Raw genomic sequence first — 24,014 nt, 5'->3', positions numbered from 1 at the left:
CATTTGTTTTTTATTGTTGAAGGACATTTTCATGACCTTATGAGCTAAGAAATTTGTCTGTGTGAATGCTGCCAAGCCTATTGCAAAAAACATGAATTATCTGGAATGCTGGAAGAGAACTGCTGGAGGCAAGCAGCTTGCTAGGCTGATCTAAATGGTTAAAAGGATTTAGTGAAAACCTTTCTTTAACAGGCAGCAAAACTGTTATAAATATTACCTTTTTCTTTTTTCATATACAATAAGGCAGCTACTGCCAATGCATTTTGAAAAATGCAGAAATCCCATCCTGGGCAGCTGGCTCTAAGGCTTCAGGGTAGGACTGCTGTTTGAGAAACCCTCGCTGCCTTGTTTTGTGTATGAAGGCATGCCAAAAGCATAACCAGAAAAGTAAAACAGACGGAGGAAGGATTAAAAGAAAAAACAAAAACCCCCATCAAACTAATACGCAATTTTTGTTTTCAACGAGCTGGCTTGTTTCTGCAGTTCATTTTATTGTTTGGCAAATGGTACAAAAATTCAGGGAGCTCAAGAGAGAGAAGGCAGCTTGTAGGGCAAGAGATATCCCTGGCTTTACTGTCCCGGGGTAGGAAAAGGAAATTGGAGGTCTGCAGGCAGGCCAACACGGTCCAGCTGTGCTCCCAAACCCCCTCCCACAGCCTGCAGCCCCGCGGCTGGGGAAGCCCTGGTGTGCTGCCTTGGCGGATTCACTCCTGGAAGGCTGCTCCGCTCCTGCTGCCCAAATAAGAGGGAGATCTGAGGCCAGCGTGGAAAACTCTTCTCTTTAGGAAAGGATTCTTGCAGACTGCTTGGACGGCTGTTTCCAACACTCCTGGAGGACTCGGGTTTTTTTTTACAGATTAAGGACTGCTCCAGGGCACACAAAAGCAGCCAGTTTTACTCATCGATCCTCACACAGCATGATCCTTCACAGGGCAGCAATCACCAGGCCAGAGATAACAGCAAACCCACAGGTACCCTTAAACAAAAGGAGGGAAAACAGCTCCCAGCCCCGGAAATTGCTCTGGACAAACCGCATACCATTTTCCGACTGCCACCAGAGCTTCAGGCGGTTTGGAGCAAACGTGGTGACGACATTTTCAATTCGATGACTGTCGGGATTGAGAGTATCGTGGAAGGGATCCTCCGAGTCACATATGAAGCATTTTTTGTCCTCCTGAAACAACACGATAATCAGCATTACTGATTTTATCCATGGGGCAATAGTTGCTTCCTGCAGATAAGAGTATTTTCCATCCATATCACATTCCACTCATTTCGCCTGCAGGAGTCAAAGATTTTTTTTGTTGAAATGCTAAGTGTTTTTACCTTTATGAATTAATGCAAATTGCCAAATGGAAAATATGCCAGGAATTCCATAAACTTCATTTTTAGGGGAAGCATGTTTTCAATGAAAATTGCAGTTTCAGGAAATCTCTTCCCGTGCACATATTCTCCAGTGAATTCAAACCCAGTCACAGAGTCTATGGAAAATATTGCTGAATTGCTTCTGTAAAAATGCACACGGGCAAAACTGCATCTTAACAACTTGTGTGAATAACTCTGGCTTTTGGAAACTGGCTTGGAGACGCAAGTTGCCTGCATTAGGGATACCTCCTGTGAGGCTCAGTGCACATCAAGGGGCCCTACCCAAACCTTGCATCTTCAGCTGGTATTGCAACCCCAAACTGTGTACATAAAGTCCATTTGCACACATTACAAGGTCTGCCCAGCTCAGAACGAGTCTGGCATGTGCTGCTTGGGAAAACTGGAAGCTTCTTCACCAGGGGAAGAAAACCCCATCATGGCTCTTACTACAAATAGCGCTATTTTTGTATTGTCCTTCTGCCTAAAACCACCACTTTCTGATTGCAAGGTAGGGTGAAAACTGAACCAAAAGGGAGGGCTTCTGTCCAGACTAACGGGAGAGGGCAGATGAGGGAGAGGAGCTCATGGGACAAGGAGCCCCAACACACCAGCAACTCAGCCCTGTCGAAAGCTGCACAGTTATCATTCCTCCAGCGCGTTTATGGAGACAAACACAATTCAACCAAGAACGTGAGAGCTGGCAGGTCTGCACCACATAGGCTTTCCATTTCACCAGTTCTGGCTTCAGTGGCTCCTCCCAAGCTCATGGCTTCACCTCCCACTCAAACACTCAAACACTCCTCCAGCAGAAAGAATGGCAAGAGCAGGGGTCCCAGGGAAGATGTTCCTTATTGCCTGCTCCAGACTTCTCTCCCCCTGCACTTCATGCCACAACTTGCTCCTTCTCTCACCAAAACTGAATCCAAGAAAACCTAATTCTGCCAAGCACTCAGCGCGGCCACACCCTATGTTACTAAGAGGATACTGGCACTTTCCACGATTTCTTCAATACCACACACTATGGGTTCAGAATAACCAGGGACATCCGAAATGCTGAACCGGGACTGGAAGATCAGGAATATGGGCACATGAGAACTTCTGAAGTGATGCTTTTTACAATGGCACTTCAACATTTTTGAGACAAGAAAATGTAACAAAGCACCTTTGTTATTTTGTTCTGCCAGAGATGCTTATGTTGTTAAAGCCAATCCCAACACACACTGAAAATGTTCAGTGAAGCTAAATCACATGTCAAAGTATTATCTCTATTAGATAACTTATAAAGGTGGGGAAAGGATAAGGGGACACTTGGTAACTTCAGGGTACAAACGGGTCAAGTGCTACAGCCCTCCTGCTTCCCCTGGTTTTCCTTCCAAGTGCCAGAATCCGGCCCTATTGTGTCCACAGTAATTCGTCCGGAGATTATCCCTTTACTTTCAGTTCAACAGAGTTACACGTATAACTGATAGTTTATTCTTCTCCGCCGTCCTTTCTGTCGCAGAGATTTTAAGGTTGATGAGCTGCTTCTGGCTTTAAAAAGCAACAGCTCACCAGATGTGCTGAGACAACCTTGTTTGCATCCTTTCTCTTCGAGACCATACACATGTAGTTACGTTACATGTTACGGGACTGTGGACAAAACATTGCCGGGCCCTACAGCCCACTCGCCTTTAGAGGAAGCTGTCTAGACGGCTCTGAGCGAGCCTGGAAATAAAGCATTAATTGAGCTTACGGCGGTACATTCTTCCTTATAGCCCTCGATCAGGAAAGGGGGCTCGGGAGCCGAAAGTCGTAGGGGATTCCCTGGACCCGGGGTGTGGGGTCCCACACGGGGCACGATGCTGCCCCACCAGAGACCTCTGCCCGCTCCCACCGCAGGCAGCGGCTCGTCCCCGCCGCCCCGGCACGGGCGCTGCCCGCGGGCATGCACCCCGTGCACTCCGCGCAGCCCCCGCACTCTGAGCAGCCCCGCACTCTGAGCAGCCCCCGCACTCTGAGCAGCCCCCGCACTCTGAGCAGCCCCCGCACTCTGAGCAGCCCCCGCACCCCGCGCAGCCCCCGCACTTCTCGCACACCCCGTACAGGAGGCGATTCCCGCCCCGCGGCGGCCGGCGCGGTGCCGGAGAGCGCTGCCCGCCCGCGCCTGGCGCTCACCTGGAGGTGGCTGACGATGCAGTAGGGCTCGGGCTGGCGGAGGCCGCAGGTGGAGGAGGCGGAGAGGCGGGCGGCGCGGCCGATGAGCAGGTCGCCGGTGGCGGGGTAGCAGCTGCCCTCGGCGCAGCCATAGCTGTACTCGGGCTCCTGTGCTGCCGCGGGCCACAGCGCTGCGCGGCCGCGGAGGAAGAGAGGGGGACAGAGGGTGAGAGAGGGAAGCGGGAGCCCGGCCGGGCTGGGTGCCCCGAGCCGCCCCGGCGGGCGCTGCACAGGCGCGTCCAGCCCGCCGTGCCCCGACGGCGGCCGGAGCGGAGCGGAGCGGAGCGGGAGTTACCGAGGCAGCAGCAGAGGTACAGCGGGAGGCGGCCCATGGCAGGCAGCAGGACGGGACGGGACAGATGGGATGGGACACGACAGGACGGGACGGGAGGGGACGCGGCTGCCCCTCCACGCGCCGCCAAAAGCCGCTGCTCCGGCTGCTCCACGCAGGCGCCGCCGTTCCCGACCGCGGCCCCGCGCCGCCGGGTGCCCCCCGGCCCTCCTACTCCTCCGCCCCTCCGCATCCGCGGGGCTGGGCCGAGCCCCTCCCGCCCGGCCCCTCGCCCCAGGGTGGCCCGGCCCTTAGCCGGGGCAGGGAGCACAGCCGTCGAGGAAGGGTGGCTCAGTCGGGGTGGTAGGCACGGGGAGAGCGGGCTGGGGAGCTCCTGTTCCGATATGGCTAGGGAGCCCCGAGCCGGGGACCGGAGACTTCAGTCCGGCGGCCCGCAGGCTGTGCTCTTCCCGCTGCTCCCCAGGGTCGAGAGCGGGCTCTGGGCAGGCTGCGACAATCGGAAGGGGGTGGCGGATAGATAGGAGGAATCACCAATCGGATGCACCCCCTCCCTGCCCCTCTCGGTGGAGAAACAATGAAGGAATGGGGTTATTGACCTAATCTTGCCTTCTGCCAGTAGTGTGGATGGAGCCGGACCCCTATGAGAAAGGGGTGGATGGAGCCGGGCCCCTATGAGAAAGGGATGGATGGATGATGGATGGATGGGTGGATGGATGGATGGATGGATGGATGGATGGATGGATGGATGGATGGACAGATGGGTGGATGGACAGTGGTGAATACTTGTGTGATAAGGCCCAAAACCCAGCAAAGAACCAGGGCCTGGCGACTGTCATGCACAAGGCTCAGTAGCCCCACTCTGTCTGGTGCTGCAGTGCCAGCACACGTGGCTCAAGAGTGCCATTCCTGGGAATGGTGGCTGTGCTGCCATACGTGGCCAGGTGTGGCTCTAGCACAGGCAGAGAGGCCCAACAAGCCTAAGCCAGCGAGGCTGTGTCACATTCCCTGGGAGCACACGGCATTGTTGCCTTCCCAGGGGCACTGGAGCAGCTGCAAGGAATGAATGGCTGCGCTGGAGCTGCCCCTGCGCCCCAGCCTTCCACATCAATTCCCTGGCTTCTGCTGGGGAACGTGGGGACTTCATTAACTGGTGGCAGTCCCCTCAGCACCCAGGGAAAAGGTTTACTGGTAAATAAATGCCTAGGAGTCTGTATGAAGGATGGATGTGGCTGGGACAAATGCCTGGGTTTATATACCCGGGTTTTGCTTGTGCACGTGTAACACGTGTACTTGTATAAATCTTTACCAGGTACCAGTGCCCCTCAAGAATACTTTGCCCTCACTATTTGCAGCGCCAGAATGAAAACACACCATGGTCTGTCTGGCCCAGCAAACCCTGACGAGGTAGGTAAATATGTTCATTCTCATTTTACAGATGGATAAGCAGAAACAGAGAGATACCAAGTGACTTGCCCTAAAGGTTAAACACCAGGTTTGAAACATAACCCAAGACTCTGGATTAAAGAACTTGTGGAGCTGTTTCATTAAAGATATCCATGAAATTAAATCATTCTAAACTGACAGGGCAGGAATTGTAATATTCTAAATTTCTTCTGCAATGTGACCTTCTAAATTCACAAAAGAATATCAGTTTCATAACCGTTATATTTTTTACGCTTCAGTACAACAAACATTTTTGTCCCCCCACTAACAGAAAATGTTTTACTTTGCTGCCCCTAGAGCCACCTCTGTCCCATGGGAGATGGGCAGTGGCATCACCCCATATGTAACTGTTTCATGGCCACTGGACCTTTTTCTGTCCCGTATTTTTTCAACTTGAAGTTTTCTCTTTTTTTTTTTTTTTTTTCCCCTTTTTCATAACCTTGTAGAAGTCCTATCCTCGCCTATAGGCTCCTTTGTGCCTTGCCTCAGAGAGCATGAAAACATGCTTTGTTCCAGCGTGGGGGTGACCCTGCCGTGTGACATTAGGGATTGAGCTGGAGCTTCAGCCACAGACTGGGGTGGCCACCATCACCCGTAGCTGTGGGATTCTTTCAGATGTAACCAAAACCACCACATTTAATGTGTGAGTAATTATGAACAGGGAACTTGTGTCCCTCCCTCTCTGCAGTGCTCATGACAAATAGTGAGTGGGAGTATTTTAATTTGATTCTTCAAATGATAAAAATTCAGTTTTGTGTCATGCCCTATCCTTGTGGTTGGTGAACCACCTTTATAGTCCTGGAGTATCTGTGTTTGTGCATGGCTGGAATCTTCTCAAAAAACAAAATTTCAGAATTTGACCCCAGTGGGACCCACTTGATCACCCATTTTCTTAAAACACTGCAGTGGTCAAATGCCTGGTAGACAGAGCTGATGACATGATTTTGATTAAATATATCTTTGATTATATGTTCAGTTTGGTTGTGCTGTTTGCATTTTGATTAATGCCATTGAAGTCAAAATGCTCTACAGCAAGAAACTTATTTCAATTATTTTTCAAGAAACAGTTTTCTGAAGCCATTTCTGCCCACAAGGAAGAGGTCCAGAGGGAACTACAAATAAGTACTTTTTATCTGGAGACAGCATTTTCCCCACAAATTAACTTTGAAAAAAGTTAAACTTTGAAAGCTTTTGCGTCACTTCCAGTGGGAAATGCTGCACAGTTTTAAACCTCAGAGGCTGTCACAGGATGGATTTGGAGTTCAGTGGCCACTGGTCCCATCGGATCTGCTTCCTTTGTGTGTCTGAGCATGCTTGGAGGCAGGCAGGGGAGGTTAGACTGTGCTGACTTTCTTGTTCCTGCTTCCGCTTTCCTTCCAGCGATTTCTGTTTTCCCCCCATGGATACATATCCTCTCCAGGCCTGTTTAACTGCCTTGTGTTTACAGATCTCTCATCCATGCAGCTTATGGAAAGCCATACAGCAATTCTCATAGTCAACAGTGGATTTTAGGAGGAAGTTCTCTTTCAACTTTTTGCTGCAGATTTTCAGAATTCATGTTTTTAAAGCCATGAATGAAATCATTTTGGTTTATACGCAATTGGGAATTTGTGTCTAAGAGCTTCAATTTGCCTCTTCCAGGTGCAGTCCAGCAGAGATGCACTGAAACCTGCAGAAAAGCTTTCATTACCTGGAGACCCACATGTGAGCAGCTTGGTGTGTGCTCTAAATAAAACAGAGATGTTTGATTTCATTACATCAAAGTCAGTCTAAATACAATCATCTGATTACAGCCTAGTAACTTAGAAAGAAGCCTCACACCTCACGGATGTTTTTTTTTAAAGTGCTAAAATTCAGAAAATGCTAACCCACAAATTCCGTGCACTCCTACGTTCAGGTAGTTTTGTTAGATTATATCAAAATTATAATTTGATCCATAATTTTCAGAATCGAATGCGTCACAGTGTAATGCATGTTGCACATTGCCCTGGAGCACAGCTGGTTTGGGTTAGAGGAGTATCTCTGAAATCCCATCCGCCAGCAGTTCCCACCCAAGCCCCCAGCGCATACCAGCGCTACTTTAGCTCTTGTAAACACAAGAGCTGATAACTCTGCAGTGTTTATCTCCGTTGGATCGATAGGATTGTTTCACGGGTGCTGCTGGCCTGGGTAAATGTTAAGACAGCCCTGTGCTCCAGCAGAGCATTCCTCGTTTTACGGACGTGGTCTGGGCTGCATCCGAACTTCCAAGCAGCACGGTGCTGAATGAAGTCCCCCAGCCAGGAATGACACGACTGTTTTTGGCTGAGGAAAAGCCATCATTAATCTGCTCTGCGTCCTGCAGGAGTATGTATACCAACGGTGGGATTTTGAAACTGAGGCGTAGCTCACTTCAGTCTTTTTAAAACTCTGGCACGTCTATAACATTTGCTTAACCACAGATTCCTTCTTTATTTATATTTAAAAAAGGAATTACAACCTAAAATTTAGGCCAATTCGTGTCTAACTGACATTAGGCCAAATTCTTGATGTCTAAAAGAAATTGCTGAGTGAACCCTGATTTTTGTGAAGCACTGCATTGTGAGAGAAGAGCTGGAGAAACTCGTTTTCAACATTTCTGACCCTTTAGACTCACTACTTAAACCTAAGAGCTGGAGTTATCCTCTAGTTGGTTACGTTAATGAAAACTGCGTGAGACCCCTTAAAAGCATAAGAAAAACGGGCATTGCAGGAGCCGCATTGCCAGAGAAAAGATTTTGGAGTTGCTTTCTGCGTTGAGCATCTGAGCACCGCCATCCAGTGGGCGCCGGGGAATCGGCTCTGCCGCCCACCGCCAATGGCCCAGCGCTGCATGGAGCATTTCCAGCGAGCACAGCGGGACCCTCACACCGTCAGGGGCTCCTGGAGGGGAAACCCTGCTCTGCCTCAGCGAGGAGATGGGGCTGGAGCATGGCAATGCCTGGGAATGCTGCGGGCTGTCAGCAGAGGTGGCTGCAGGAGCCCGCAGGGTTTCGTCTGCATCGCCCCATCCGAGTCTGGGCAGCTCCGAGCAGGGCACAACCACGTTTTTAGGGTTTGCAGAAGACACAGGATGTTGAGAGTCTGTCCTTGAGACAGCTACCAGCAGCTCTCTGAGCAATCCTCCTTTTGCATTTCCAGACTCCCCACCACAAGAAGCCCTAGACTGTGCACAGGAGTATATTGTAGAGCCCCCTCAAAGACTACACCTGATTACTAAATCAGATGGTTTATTACAAGGTATTTCCTATTTCCATATAAACTCAACTGGACAAAAGAAGAAAAAGTAAAAAAAGATAAAATTACATTATTCACTAGGCTACTTCAGATGTATTTCCAGAGGACAGCGGCCTGTGCCAGGATGCTCAGGACATGGTAATTATGGCGATTTCAGCTTCGTTTTACCTGATGGTCTGTTCAGACCCTAACTCTTGCATGTTGCATACTTGCTTTCCTGTTCCATTATTTCATTTTTAATGGCTATCACTTGTTCCTCTAGTTGTCTCAGTTGCTCTGCCTTATCTTGCTTGGTTTGGTTCAGTTCCTGAAGCTTCTTCTCCAAATCTGGAAGAGCAGAAACATGAAATGATGTTCACATTTGTTGTGTAAATAAAATCCAGGGTTTAGCTGCATTTCTTTTCCCAGAAGTTTGAGAATCAATAAGCCCCATTTGAATGGGGAATGTTATATGCAACTGGAGGGAAAAGTCTGGCTTCTGAATAGCAAGAGGAGCATGACAGCCTTGAAGAAATTAATTTCTCAACATATGCTTTTGTCTATCAGCTAGGATGGGGCAGGACATGGAGCTCTCAAAGGACTTGGTTTAAATGGAAACATTCAAAGGGACAGTGTGTCCACTGATGTGTGTAAAGCCTAGACAATTTGGGTGTGATGGGCTTAGGTCTCGCTAAGTTGTGTAAAACAGTTGTGTAATTGTTTTCTGATGGTTCCTATGAAGCTACACCAATGTAAACATATTGGTAATGAGTTAAATCCACAAGATTCACTGTTTCTAATGTCCTTATCATTTGGGCATTTGGAGTGACTGGGATGATCTTAACAGTTTTCCTCAAGATACATACCTCAAAATATTTATTTGGATCCTGTTCTGAAGAGTTTTCTCCTGAGACAGAGTTTATGCTTCAGTTTTGCTGATGTTACATGGTATTTTTTTATATTGAGCCTGGCAGGATCCTAGCCTAAGGGTTCCTAGTGGGAATGCCCAGACCTTCACTACAAGGAGAATTAGGTTGCCTCTGTGCAGGGACATGAAATGTGCTCTTCCTTTTTGGTGACTCTCTAAGCTTGCCACAGAAGCTACAGTCTCCACTGCCCATGACCCCTCTGCCTGACATGGCCCCACAGATTCAGGGCACGTCAGCTTCAGTCTCCACAAGCTGGCAATTGTACCTGCTCTGTCCTGCCATTGCTCAGAGATAATGTCAGAAGGGGAACAAGTATGGACTGATGGAAAACAGCTGCCCTGACAGTTCTATCTCACAAGCCCTCGCCTGTGTGATGTGGGGAAAGACAGAGCATAGAGGATGGACTGAATGTCCAAGTGCCCAATACAAATGCATAAACCAAGGCCTCCAGCTAAATTTGCAGCCAGGTTTTATGCAGGTTTTGCACTTGCCTGTTTTTAAACTGAAGAAAATCACTGCAAATCCCTGTGTGGACAGCTCTTAACCTTTGCTTATAGCAATCTGTTTAAGTCAGAAAAAGTACATAAGCCAAATCAATTCAACTGCTTTTAAAATTAGTAGCTTCAGGCAGGGATTTTCACCAGGTAAATTGTTTTAAACCTAATTTCAGGTGAATTTAGTGTGTTAGTGTCTCTGGGTAAGCACTTCAGCCTTGAATTCATGACTATCACAGTGCTTACCACTCACTGTGAAAGTGAGAATATCACCTGTTATTCTTTTTATCTTCTTTTCAGTCTCTTCAGCCAGTTTTTCTGCTTCTTCTTTCAACCGCTTCACTTTGTCTAGTGTCACTTGTGGAGGTCCCTGGGTTTTTAGCTTTTCTTGAAGAATAGTGTACCTTCTTTTAACATCAGTAAATTCCTGTAACAAAATGCCATTACTTAGTTTAAGAGCATCTCATAATTAATCTGGTGTACAGAAAGAAGTTTTAATACTTTTTTTAACATCCTCTTTGATCCAAAGTTTAGATTTCTCCTTCTCTTAAATATTAAAAAATATATCCTTAATTTGTAGACATTGAAAAATGCTTTACAAAACGCAATAGAAATCAATTAAAACAAACTGTCAGTGGAGTAATCTAAAGGAGAGGGAAGGGCAAGGATATAAAGAAAATATTATTTAAGATATTTTAAGGTTATGCTGGTTTTGCTTCTGTTGTAGGGCTTTTCTGTAAACTTCATTTTGCCATAAGGCTTAATTCAAACTTAATGAATTATCTTTAGCAATATTGGGCTTTTTACATTTACAATTGCAATAATATTTACTGGCTAATCTGTTCCCTGCTGATCTAGGTTGTTCTTGAGCCTGCAGTTTAGATTTTGCCTACCATTTTTGTAACTTGGAAGTACGGCCATGTTCCAAGCTTGTGCTGTGGGTACTTGGTTCTTGTCATTTTAGCAAATTTCTAGCTGCATTTTCAAAAACTGGAACTACTGGAAAGGACCAAACCAACCAAAGACTCCAAATAACTCCCATACCAATTTTCTCTGAAGGAGAACAGCACAGGATGAACTGTCAGGCTGCTTCCATCACTCATGTATTTTAATATCTGGTTTTGTGATTTGTTCTGCTGTGTTTTTTGGTGCCCATGGTGACTACAAATCTTACACACAGTGCAAGAAAAAATGTCATGAAGTAGCCAGAGAAATGTGTATGTTTTCTTTCATTCAAGCTAACAGAAGTGTATGCCAGAAACCTTAAAATAAAGCACAAATTCTTCTTAACCTGTGGCATTTTACACTGCATGGCATAAGGAAAATATTATGTTTTGATGACAGCAGGGCAATGCTTCTGAAGCAAAAATACTATTAAACATGGAGGAGATTTTTTTCCTTAACATGTGACAGAAGGGCTTACATTATCAACATTCTGGGCTCGCCTGTGAGCTGCTTCTGCTTCTGCTCTTGCCTTTGTAGCTTGATTCTTGTTCATCAGCATTTTTGCTTGCCACCTGGCACTTTCATCTTCCATCTCAGTCTGTTTGGCTGACAAGTCATTTAGTTTGTCACTTGTCTTGTTCACTTCGTTCTCAGCCTAAAATAGAGCAATTGAAGGTTGTGATTTCTTATGCACCATCCATCCAGCTTGCAGAGCGTGTTAATGAGGAACTGGCAATTGATTAAGAGACCCTTAAGCAGTATGGAATTGTGTGCCACGTTCTGGTTTTATTTATTTATGTTAAGGAAACTTCAGAAGTAAGTATCTCTTTCTAATAAATACAGCAAATAAATTAAAATATTTGCAGTAAGATACCTGAGAGATTTGTGTTCTGATGCCTCGTATCTCTTCATTTAACTTTATGATGGTGTTTTTGGAGTGACCTTGGGACTTCACAACGTTTTTTAGTTTATTACTAATTGCATCCACTGGCAGAAGAGCTTTAGCTGCTTTGCTAAAATGGAAAAAAAGGAAGTGTGTGTAGTATCATGGTGTGGTGAGCAAAGCAAGAACATGTTTCAAATGTACCCAGGCTGACATGCAGGAATGTTTCCTCTAGTCCAACAACGACCATTGAAATTGTGGTCAATTGGTAAAGCAAAACCTCAGAAAAGGATTTTGTGGGGGAGCACCTGAGTTGCTGTCTTCAGGGTGAGGTTGGATGCTGCTGGCTGATGGGGCACTGCTAGTAGGGAAGACTCATGGGTGAACGTGTTTTTTTCTCTTATTGGGTCTTTCTCACCCTTATTCAAACCACCCAGTGAGCCAGATGTAATGCTCCACAGGTCCAAGGTGGAATTACATAGCTGCTTTGGCCTCTGTTACTCAGCAGGAAGAGGAGCCAAGAGCTGCCAGGATCTGCTTCCTTTCAGCACGTTGGCTCCTGCAGCCTGAGCAGCAATAGCTCCTTCCTGCTGGAGAGGCCCTGTGGAAAAGGCAAGGTGAAATCTCCACCTGAACTCTCCTGCCAGTGTTACTGGGATACTGCCAGGGGTATGGAGCAGTCCTACTGTGCACAGTGCCACCCCAGCTGGAGCTTGCACACCAGTATGAGAAAACTCTACTTACTCAGCTTCTTGTGCCTCCACCAGCAGTCTCTGCACATCCTCCCTTTTTATGTCTCTCTTATTATTCAGTTTGTATTTCTCACAGTGGTTCATAATGCTTTGGAGTTTGCTAAGCATGCCTGTGAGCTCTTGTGGAGTCAGGGGAAGGTTTATTTGCAGAACATAATTTGCCACCTTCTCAATGTCTTCTGGAGGTGCACTCTCATCTGCAACAGAAATGGAGCTCAGAGTAGCCTGAAGTAGCTCCTTCCTCCCAGTAAATGGTCATTACGGCTGCCTACCCTTTGAGTTATGTGGGAGAATAAAGCTGACAGGCACAGCAAGGGGGTAAGAGAATTATCTCCAACATTTTGTAATTTAATATTATGCTTCCAGGTATTGCTGTTAATGTTGTCAGAACTGACTGAAATGAGGATTTGAACCCACTTTGAACTGAGTTATTAAAATTCTGATGTAGAACAGAGCCCATGGAGGGTTTTAAATCAGTACCCAGCACAGCTAGATGTGTCAGAGCCCATTTCTCCCTTGGCCCACAGATCAAAGAGGTGCTGGCAAGGCTGGGGTGTGAATGGAGATTTCCAAGCTGTCCAGTGGGTGTAATCCCTTCCCTGGAGTTGCCACAAATATTGAGAAAGTGGTTCCTTTTCTCGTTAATGAGAAAGGCTAAGCTGCAGAGAGAACTTGGGTCAGGCTTGCATAGAATGGGAATGTACAATAGAAAAAAGCATATTTTGACAATTCCCATTACAAATGAGCTTGTCCTAGCTCTTTGCTAAGAGGCAGAGGCATACACAGTTAGAGTGGTCAATGCCTTGAGAAGTCACATCATCAGTTTTGTTTTCTGCTCACTTCCATTTATAGACAAGACCTTGTGTGATGAAGCAGTTGAGATATATTAAATGGTTGTGTTAATCTCCAGAGTAAGTCAGCAAGAACTAAATAGAAGACATTTAGTGTGCAAACAGAAGTGCATTCCTGAGAGCTATTTCCTGTAGAAATATATTAATCCAAAATCACCATTCACACCAATGTCGAGCACAGCAGATTTAATGTAACTCTATGTTTCTGAGCTGTTTCTATTCTTAAATTTCAATTAACAAAACAAAGATTTGAAAAAAATCTTTTATATTTTTTAATAAATGCTGTATGTCTACTAAAAACATAAAAGAAGAATGAAAGAAGGAATTTTCAGTGGCTATCAATAAAAATCTGAGGCTCATAAAGAATTAAATAGGCCTAAATCTTTCAATTCAATAAAATAATGTAAATTTTTCTGAACAAAAGAAGTCCTGTCCTCTGCCCCTGCTCCCATTTGGATGTAGAATTATGAATGCCAAAAGACTGCAATCCATAGAAATGTTGAGATCAGCTATACTGAAGATTAAAGAAAATCCTGCCATATTTGAATCCTTTGATGTGTATCTGGTAAAAAAAATTTGGATGTTTTCTACAGAGTTTTCCAGCAATCCTGAGAGTGGAAAATTTTTAGGGTATATACGGTTGTTTTGGTTTGTTGTTTTTTTTTTTTTTATGAGAGCTGTGAAGTTCTACCAGAATCCTTTGATTCCTTGAGTTACAGCTTTATGGAGACGATGGAGTGGGATGTGTCCTAATTCCCACGCTCCCTACTGAGAGCCTCTATTTACGGGCCTGGAAGAAGGGGGTAGAATAACAACTTGAGGATGCATTGGGCATGCCTGGCCATTATATATTGTAAGAAATTATCTTAGTAGTCCTTACTGAAATAAACCAGGAACAGAGGGAGTTACTTCACATTAAACACAGTAATAAAATATGATAATCAGAATGTAACAGATATATTGTAAAATTGATACAAAGTACTGTCACCTGGGAGAAAGAAGCACTAGAAAAAAGGGAATTGAAAGTTTTTCACAGGTCAGGAGGTAGATGACAAATTTCATGCTTATATAGCTAGATCATCTTCTGGCTGTCTATTATGCAGTATTATATTGGAATATATTTATGAAAAATGAGTCAAAAAGAACACTGCATATTTACCTAATAAGAAGTTTTTCACTTTTTGGATAAACTCCTTAGTGATCTCTCCATCAACTTCAATTTTATTCACAGCCATCTCCAGTTGCCCATTAAATTGTGAGCCTTTCTGTTTGCTGTCTTCTGCCATTTTTCTAATGCCTTCAACCTGGAAATATGATTAGAAACAGCAGTGCTATTTTCTGTAGGTTATCTGTCATTGCTTTGCAAGTTGGGCTCTGACACAAAGGTAATGTTGATCTCAGCCTCATCTGGAATCACTTGATGTGGCTTTGAAAAGTAGCAGAAGACCCCTTTGGGGAACTCCAGAAGCTGCTACATCTTGATCTTCAACTGGCCTCAGAAAAAGCCTAAATCAAAATTTTTTCTCTCTGCCACCACTGCTAAACCACAGCCCCCTTCTGTTTCTGCAGTTATTGCAGTACTGTAGCTTGTCAGTGATCAGATAATACAGGTCTGAGTACAGAAAATGTATTTTCATTTGTTATGTCATATTGGACTTGCTGTTAAAAAACACTTAAAGAGGACACAAGGAAGGTAGAGTTCAAGGCTTGTCTTTAAAAGTTACATTTAGCCACTAAATTAGTATTCTTGATAATTTAAATGAGAACTTTAGATTAATTATCAAATTACAACAATATTTTACTTTGGTAGGGGCTTTGCCTTCAAGAATGGCTCTGGTACATTTGTGATTAGCAGAAGGAAGAGATTTGGTCTTTCCCCATGCAACGAGAAAAATGCTGATGTTTTTATTTCTGGAATGTCTCAGCATAGTTCACTCGTTATCACGGAGGTGCCTGAGGCTTGTGCGCACCGGAGGCGATGTCCCGGCAGCCCGGCTGGCGATCCCCTCTCGGCAGATGCCTTTGGCTGCCGCCTCTCGTGTCCCGGGGCCCCAGGGCGGTGCCCCTATTGCTCATTTCCAAGCCCGCTGGCTGGGATGCAGTGTCGAGAGCATTTTAAAAAGAGGAAATGGATGCCCAGGCATCCTGCAGGGACAAGACAAAGCCACAGCAGAATGTAATTTCTGCTGGAAAATGTGCTTTGCCTATAACTGTAACAGGCATCATCTCTGACTGTTAATAAGAACAAATTCCTTACTGGTGCTTTGGGATTTGTCTGTTTTGTTTCCATGGCATATGTTGCATTGGCCACACTTTGCTTAAATTATTTTTCACTGCTACTGTGCAGTATAGTCAACTAATTGATGCCCTCCTAAACATTACTGGGGGCAGAAAAGCTTCATCTTGAAATTATTTTCAGAAGTAATTTATTGGCAAACATGAGTAGTGTGAAGTTATATAAATAGAGTTTAACGCCATGCACAGCAGTAATCACATTGCATTAAGCATGTCAGCCAATTGACAAATGGTGCCATTTGAATCATTCCCAGTAAAAATACAGACAATTCTAGCCTGAAACCACCGACTCAGACACAGGGCACCATGACTTGAAATCCTAGCAGCTGTGAGGATGAAGATCTAGATAAAGCCAATTTTTTGGTGGGGCTGACACCTTGTACTGAATCATGATAGGTCTATGATGTTGGGACAGAGCCCATCACTATGTCACTGCTCTTTGTCCAAAGAGTAGGTGAGTTTTTGTAGATTTGTGATCTCCCTAATCTCATCCTCCATCCATTTCACTGAACAAATGTAGGTTTGATATACAGCACCTGATTCTCAGGTTCCTGTAGCTGAGTAGTCAAGTTATTTAGCAACATAGCAGTCTCCTCAGCTTTCCTGAAGGCCTCAGAGGAGAGAGGAAGAGCTCCAGTGCAGTCTGGGCCACCACACTGCCTTAGTCCATGACTGTCTTGGCACAAAGCTCCCCCACAGGCTGCCGTGGCACATGGCTGGTCTCCTGGAACACCACAGATCTGCAATAAGGAAGATGCTTATGTCAGGACTCTCTGGGGCCTGAGATACATTCCTGAGGGAAGATGTTTGACATCATATCAGCATTGAATATAGGATGGGACACAGCTTCCAGTCTTTATAAAGATGGGTATCACTGCTAGTTACAGGTCCCTCTCCCCTGATTTGAAGGATGCAATGGCAACCCATGGCTCTGAGCATCCTTGCAGGAGCCATTTGTTAGGCTCCATGCTTGCCCTAAGACACTTGCTTTACTCTTCTTTAGCAAAAGGGCTGAAATTGTTCCCTAACTTTATCCAGCCCATGGGTCAATAGCTTCTAAAAGATCCAGGGTAAAGGTAACCTCTAACAGAACAAGCTGCTATGTCTAGTCCTCCACGTATTTTGACACAGATATGGAACTTAAAGACTTAGGTGGATGACCTCTTCCAGATTTGTCATGAATTGGTTCTATCAGGTATTTACTGCTGCCCTGCAGAAGAACAGAACCCCTTCTTTCCCAGAGGTTACACAAGGGATATGTGAGCACTCTCCATCCATTCCAGGACAAAGTCACTCTGCTTAGTTTACTTTACTCATTGAGGAGGTTTGCGTTATTCCTTCTAAAATTACTCTAATGTCCTCTTGAGACTAGAGAGTGCTTAAACAGTTCCTTGTGTTGGGAACAATGGCTTCCAGGTTGGAAATAACTACAGCTGAGAAGTGCAGCTGTTTTTCATGTGACAGCATGGCTGTGGCAAGGAAGTGCCATTTTCCAGACTTAAAAATACATGTAAGCACCCTTTTGAAATAAAACCTACTACAACATCAAAAAAAGAGAGTTTTGGGGGGTTTTTGGTTTTTGGGGTTTTTTTAGCTTTCATTCAAAATCCACAGCACCTACCTTTTCATTCAAGTTTTGGATGCCAGGGCTTTTGATCATTCTGAGCTGTTGCAGCACATTGCTTGTGTTTAAGACCTGATGGTCCAACATAGTGAGTGCATCATTCCTGGTGTACTCTGAGTGTCTTACTATAGGGGCTGTCCCTCTGGTCTTCTGTTCTGCCAGCAATGATACTTCAGAGTGTTTCCTAATGTTGCTGATGGCCTCTGTACCAACAGAAACAGGATTTAGTACCAACTGCATTTGGTTGCATTCAGTTTGTTACTTGAATTCTGGACAATTGCTGAGTGACAGGTGATTCCCTGGTCTTTAATTTGGGACAGTGGGGAAGAACAGGAACTGTCATTTCCTCAGCCAAACTCTTTAATCCTTTCATTATCCAGTTGCCAAATAGAAATAATTATCAATGCTCATAAAACCTGCTAAACTAGATGAAAATATAGTGGATCCTATGTCATCCATAGGATGCCAAGGTGTTTGAGAAGGCAACAGAATAGACAGAAGTATGAAGGAGATCCCATTACTAACACTAACTACTACTGATCTGCATTCATCAATAGTTCATGCATTACTGCCATTGTTGATTGGATAAAAGCTCCTGACATTGAGCTTGTTTTAGACAGGAAAACTACTTCTGCCAGTTGTCATGAAATAATCACCTCCCTCATTGTGAGTCAGAAAAGCATCTGTCCTTTCTGTTCAGCACAGCACCCAAGAGTTAAGTGGTCTGCTAGACTGAGACCAAAATTTACATTACAATATTATGGCTTTTTGTCTTTGGAAAATCCAGTTTCAGGACTGATGCATTTAAAAAAAGCAGTTCCAAGATAAGCACATAGACCAGGCAAAAAATACTTTCCAGCAAGAATCTTATTTGGCTACTGAAAGCTTTTCCTTAAGTAGGCTTAAAAGGGTTGGAGAATATTACATTTTTTGCAGATTAATAGCCTGAGAAAAGGATTCAGATCCTTTGCAACACACATAATTTAAAGCTGTTACTGCTGCTGTCAAGGTTTCCCAGATCTCCCGAGAGCTCAGATTTGCCCCCACATTCCTAGGCAGAAATATGTCCAGAGTCAGAACTGATGTGTCAGCAGTGAAAAAGCATTAGAGGTCACTGAATAACATCTCTCCTTGTGCTGGTAACTGACTCAGTTACTAGTTGAAGTCAAAGACAAGACACTCTAGTCCTGTGTGCTTTGATTCAGGCTCTAAAGCCCTTGGCTGTGCTTTGATTGAAACTGAACAATGTTTAGTTTTCATGTGGAACCAGGGCTATTTATTTATCTTGTAATTCTTGGAAATAATATACAGTTTAAAGTTAGCTCTTAATACAAAATACCTGGCAAGAGACTAACTGGCTGTAACTCCTCATCTAAGACAGAGACTTTTTTTTTCCATGCAACAATTCCATTGCAGGAATATTTCGCAGTGGTTCAGCTCTCCATTAAGTGGCCCAAATGCATTTTCCACGTTTGATTTTTGATGGAGCTGTAGAGATTCCAAGCTCCTTTATATTAAACACAGTGTCTTAGCCCAGGCTTGATTTACAGCCTAGGAAGCTTCTCTGATTGCATTACTGTACCTCAGCAGCTGCAAAGCCAGGGGCCAATGTGGGAGAGCCATAATTTAATGAGGTCTCATAGACTGCAAACATTATTTTAAGGACACTTGTGTCTTGGTTTTTCCAATGGTTTTAATTTATTATTAGGTACTGATGTTTCCAGGTCATCTAGGTGAATATATGCCTGTGAGGAAGACTCCAACTCCTGATCCTCTGCAGAGACATGGGCAGGAGCTCATTCTCTGTGTGTGAGTAGAGCACAAGTGCCAGATGTGCCTCTCTCAGACGGTGTATGTGGACATATCCTGATCTACCCCAGCGAAAAGGAGAAGAAAAAGCAGACAGAGCCATATATAGGATACTCTGCTGGTCAGAAAGGAAGATGGAGTGAAGAGCCAGTCTCTCTCCTGGGTATCAGAAAAGCTGGTTATCTTGAGGGAAATGTTATTTTTGTGCTATTATATGCTTGGTAGCAGAACCAATGAATATTTGTGGCCTTGATAGGAAATTCATCTTAAATTCAAGGTCTTCCCCTCCCCACACTCCCATGTGCTTTTTATAGGGCTGTTTATCTGTCTCCAGAGGCCAAAGGATGAAGTGGGTTTGGAATGTGACCAGAAAGCACCATGGATGCTTCAGCTCTGCGTCCACTGACCTCCCTGGGATTTATTGTTTCTTTGCCTTTTTGCCTTTCCCAGTCTGTGCAAGGCTCAGTTGAATTGAGAAGCAGAGCCTGGGAGAGCTGTGCTGTCTGATTGCAGAGGGACCTGAGCCGAGGAGCTGCCCCAGGGGTCTGCCAAGTACAACAGGGCACGGGAGCCCTAAATCTTAGTTAATCCCTCTTTTCCCCTCTTCCATTCCCTCCACTTTGCATTTTGTTGTTTTGTTGACTTTTCCTTCTTCTTCTTTTTTTTTTTTTTCTCCCTTTAAAAAACAAACAAAAACGACTTGCTTGGGCCAAGCTTTTCTTGCCTGAACGAAACACAGAGCAACTGTAAGTGGAAGTGCACTGCTTGTAGCTTGTGTCTTCTGTGGTAAGTATCCTGTCTTCTGGGGGTTCATATCTTGGCAGCCATCTCTTTTGAGAGGATTCTGCTGACCATGTCCTGCCATTGTGGGTGGTCTAGCATCTGTTCAAGGTCCCTGCTTGATACATCCCCATTTTTCTCCAGAAACCAGTGTGGGACACCATCATCACAGCTATTAGCAGCTGATGGAGACTATACTTAGCTCAAGTAAAGAGGGTGCAATTCTTTCAAAAATGCCAAGGAGCTCAGTTCTGCTTTCACATTTTTTGATGATGGAGAGCTACTTCTGTCCCACATAAAGTCAAGTGTTTTCCCATGGGAACACTAAGAAGCTGCACTATGACACTATGCTTTAATTAAACAAACCATTCCTGTACAAGCTTCTTTAAGTATTCCTATGAGCAAGAGGAGCCAAACATTGCTGTTCTATTGCATGTGAGTCTGTACTGCGAAATTGGGTTTCTTTTATATCCTGATGTAAGCATTTGGATTTATGAGACTTCAGACAGATGTGACCCTGGCAAATGCATCTGAAATTTGGGATGCTAAAAATCGCAGTATTTTAAGATAAAAGAGAATTTGAAAAGTCAGTATAAAATGTTGTCAGTATCAACGTTGTTGTGCTACCATAGGAAGATAAAATCTAGGGATCTTTGAAATGTATGGTTTAATGATGAGAAAACATTCCAAAACTTCAGGGAAAATGTCCACCCATTTAAATTCATTCCTGGTTTACCTTTGAAGTTCAAGTACTGAAAACTTTGATGCAGATGTATTTTCTGTTGAAGAAGTCCAAACACTAAGTCAGCTTCTTCTCCAATATCTTCTATGTTCTTGTTAAGGTCAGGAAACTCAAAGGGCAAACTGTGAAGAGGATCCATCTGTGCAACTTTTTGTCTAAAGGGGAAAAGACAGGCAGAAGTCAGACCAGATTGTTCTTAAACTAGAACCGAGTAACACAATATTTTAGAGGGCAAGATATACATTTATAAATATGCAGAAACATTTAATTGTATGGCTTATTTAGAAAACCCTTAGTATGAACTGGAAAATTCCACCATTTAAGTATATGTCTGTATGGGTTAGGCATATATTAAGGATTATTTTGTTCACAGATCTATTGAAAACAGTGATTTAGTAGACCAGCATCCGTGTGCTGATCTGAAGTGGGACTCTATATGTAGGGATGGCTGGTGGAGTCTGGGGGAAAACAGTTTCTCAGCTAATGGATTTTTTCAGGAGCAACCTAGCCCTTACTGAAGGTAGCCCTTAAAATCCCTGATGCCTGAAAGGGCCTTCAGTGAAAGAACAGGATGTCTCAAAATGCGTTCAGTTTCAGAAATGGCATCTTCGAAGGCTTTGAAGCGCATGTCACAGCTGGGCATCCGTCCTCCTTTATCTTCCAGTTTTGCTGCAAACCTCATTAGCCTCTGCACAGTCTGAGCAAGAGCAGCAATTTCAGTGTCCCACTGATCAAAACAGAGATGGCACTGATGGCAGGAGGGAAAGTCCTTCTCAAAGCCGCGGGCACACTGGTCGCAGAGCCGGCCGCTGACGCCGGCACGGCAGTTGCACACGCCGGTGGCTTTGTCACACATGGGCTGCCGGGTCCCCTCCATGTTACACCCACATGCTGCAAGAAAGGAATAGCAGGTTACACCCAGCTGTTTCTTTTCTGTGGGATTAATGCACGAAAAAGGCACATTTCAAGATAATAAAAGCATTGTTTGAGTTAGAGCAAGGTGGACTGCACGGTAGTGGCTCTTCTTCATCTCTGACTTCCATCTTAACCATTGAAATAACAATATAGATAAATAATATAAGCACTTGTCCATCTCATACACACAAACATATGAAAGGCTGTTTCTCTACATGTACACCCTGTTTCCCCTGTGAGTATAAAAGGTAAGCATTTATGTCGAGGCAGTTTCTAATCCAGTTGTCCCACTTAATAATACTTACAAACACAATGCATCTGGGGGTTGCCAAAGTAGTTTTCCTCACATTCATTACAGCATCTTCCACTGTAACCTGGCTTACATGGACACTGGCCTGTAAGCTGTAAAGACATTTAGGATTGAATAACCTCCAGAGCCATAGGGCTGGATATACATTATTTCAGCTGTACAAGAGCTGCAGCAGCACTGCTTGCCCACAGTCTTTGAACACCACGGTTTACACAGTATTAGCCATACTTTCCTATCTTCTTCCTGAAGGTCTTGAAAACCAAATGCACTTTGAGAAATGGCTTTACTTTACAAATGTCAGAGATTCTGTATGATTCAGTCTACTGATGCTGTCTGAGAACTCATCCTCTGACTATGATCTGAGAGGATTCTTTTCCTTTGCAAAACAGACTGATATTTTATTTTTGCTGGATCTAAGTACTCATCTTAATATTTCACACAATATATCAATTGTAATTGAAAACCTTGAGGGTATATTACACACATTGCCCTAGAAAAATTATTTTGTAATTCAGCTATTAAACTCCAGGGAATTACAACTTTGATAACTGTGAGTAGTTCTTTGAGGTCAAGAACTACATTTTCTATAAAAGATAATAAATCTACTGAATAAGCTGGAACAAACAGAGAGCATATTGAAAGAAAAATGTGCAAACACATCAGCAAGATTTTAGGATAAGCTCCTGGTGCTCTGAAGTCAATGGCAAAATTGCTGTTGACTCCATGGACCACAATTTCACCTCTCTAATCTGAAATGTTGTTAATTTTTTTCTACATTCTAGCCCTAAAATGTGCATAGGAATTAAAGATGAGAAAAGGTACTCTAGCAGTATGATAGATGAGGCATGATTAATGTAATGGTCACAGCTGCTACTTTATGAAAATAAACACTTAAAAATACTCCTAAGACTCTTGGGTCAAAGCCTGGATTTCCCTCTTCTCTATATGCATATTTATGAGACAGTTTTTTTCCTGTGACATCTTTTTACAAAGTATTTCTAAGATCCACTTGACAAAGAAACAGCATGCAAGGGGAAATTGCTGACCAGCCCACAAAACCACATTATCAGAACAACATTTTTGATTTAATGACTCACAGTATGATTGCACCAACAACAAACTTCCAAAGAATTTTTTGTTTTCAGGTAATACGACAAAAAAACTAATCCTCATTTATAAGAGGGTCCCCACTTTGCCATGTCAAAACACCAGCACCCGGGCTCCTGGAAAACATAATAATTTTCTTGCCTGGTCGCACTGGTTGCTTTGGGAGTTTTTTGGATCACAGTCACAGGTCTGACATCCTTTTCTGCTAGCCAGGTCCCAGTAGCCAGGGGCGCACTGGTCACATGTGGCACCCAGCACATTGGGCAGGCAAGGACAAGCTCCTGTGGCTGGGTCACACAGGCAGGCTGCGTCCCCCCCCGGGCACATGGCAGGGTGAACACCTGCCAGATTGCACGTGCAGCCTGGAAAAAGAAGGACAATCACTACAGCAGACAGCAGTACAGACAGCTGATGGACAATCAGAGCTGGATATACAGCCCACGCTGTAGGCTTACTTTTAGTGACCTTGAACGTGCTTAATCTCATACACGTTACCTGCCTTTCTGTAATAACTTACATACGGCTTTGAGAAAACTTACTGTGAATGTTCAACACTTTTAATACAGGCATAAAAAATGAAGGCTCAGTGAATTTTGAATCTTATTAGAATGCAATGTTAAATATATTGGGTAAGGATAAGGTGATTTACAGTAGGCATTATCCAGCGTGGGAATCCCCAGTAAGCCAAGTAAGATAAGAAGCCTTCCTTGTGAGAAGCCAAAAGTTCTTGCTTAATGATTTCTAAGACATCTTCCAAGAACGAACGAGGGATGGGCTTGGACTGAATTTTAGAGATTCCCATAAAAACAATTTCTTGACTATACTTATAATTATCTTGGCCATAAAAATTAAATCCTCAATCAGGCACATCTGTGAAAATGAGTATAGAGAAAAATTGGGAAAAAGTTTGTGCCTTGATTTTCCTTATACTCATACTCCTCTGTTGAAAGTGCCGAGTTACTGATGTGTCCTCATGGAATCTATTAAATTGCTGAATTGCCCTCACTCTAGCCACTTAATGAAAACAACAGATGAAGCAGGAAGTTTGGCA

General features: G+C 44.1%; 2 protein-coding genes and 1 long non-coding RNA gene across 5 annotated transcripts in view; 1 reads left to right on the top strand and 2 right to left on the bottom strand.

Annotated features, from left to right (window-relative positions):
* Window positions 1-3,683, bottom strand: part of LAMB1 (laminin subunit beta 1) — a 42,051-nt gene extending 38,368 nt beyond the window's left edge. Inside the window, exons 1-2 of the mRNA XM_014868985.2 lie at window positions 3,520-3,683; window positions 1,039-1,174 (exon numbers count right to left, since the gene is read on the bottom strand). The gene's annotated coding sequence lies outside the window, so the exon portion shown is untranslated. The remainder of the gene's footprint in view (window positions 1-1,038; window positions 1,175-3,519) is intronic.
* A 129-nt stretch (window positions 3,684-3,812) lies between these two features.
* On the top strand, window positions 3,813-11,764 carry LOC148223735 (uncharacterized). 2 transcript variants are annotated; one of them, XR_015804074.1, is made up of 3 exons: window positions 3,813-3,869; window positions 5,160-5,254; window positions 6,935-11,764. It is a non-coding gene; the product is annotated as an uncharacterized LOC148223735 (long non-coding RNA). The 2 variants fall into 2 exon arrangements; XR_015804073.1 differs by lacking the exon at window positions 3,813-3,869 and having other exon boundaries at window positions 4,206-5,254.
* LAMB4 (laminin subunit beta 4) overlaps window positions 8,712-24,014 on the bottom strand; it is a 39,626-nt gene continuing 24,323 nt past the window's right edge. Inside the window, exons 23-34 of one of the 2 annotated variants that reach the window (XM_088165805.1) lie at window positions 23,105-23,325; window positions 21,852-21,948; window positions 21,147-21,522; window positions 20,626-20,786; window positions 17,298-17,503; window positions 16,213-16,416; window positions 14,541-14,685; window positions 12,523-12,727; window positions 11,770-11,908; window positions 11,374-11,550; window positions 10,197-10,377; window positions 8,712-8,875 (exon numbers count right to left, since the gene is read on the bottom strand). In XM_088165805.1, the coding sequence (XP_088021931.1) occupies window positions 8,736-8,875; window positions 10,197-10,377; window positions 11,374-11,550; window positions 11,770-11,908; window positions 12,523-12,727; window positions 14,541-14,685; window positions 16,213-16,416; window positions 17,298-17,503; window positions 20,626-20,786; window positions 21,147-21,522; window positions 21,852-21,948; window positions 23,105-23,325 (2,252 nt within the window). In that variant the 3' untranslated portion in view covers window positions 8,712-8,735. The remainder of the gene's footprint in view (window positions 8,876-10,196; window positions 10,378-11,373; window positions 11,551-11,769; window positions 11,909-12,522; window positions 12,728-14,540; window positions 14,686-16,212; window positions 16,417-17,297; window positions 17,504-20,625; window positions 20,787-21,146; window positions 21,523-21,851; window positions 21,949-23,104; window positions 23,326-24,014) is intronic. The other variant, XM_088165806.1, reaches the window with a different exon arrangement.

The sequence above is a fragment of the Sturnus vulgaris genome, chromosome 5, assembly GCF_052056855.1.
Source record: "Sturnus vulgaris isolate bStuVul1 chromosome 5, bStuVul1.hap1, whole genome shotgun sequence".
In the NCBI taxonomy this organism is placed as follows: Eukaryota; Metazoa; Chordata; class Aves; order Passeriformes; family Sturnidae; genus Sturnus; species Sturnus vulgaris.
The sequence above is the reverse complement of the archived record's forward strand: the minus strand, read 5'-3'. Positions and strand labels throughout refer to the sequence as shown.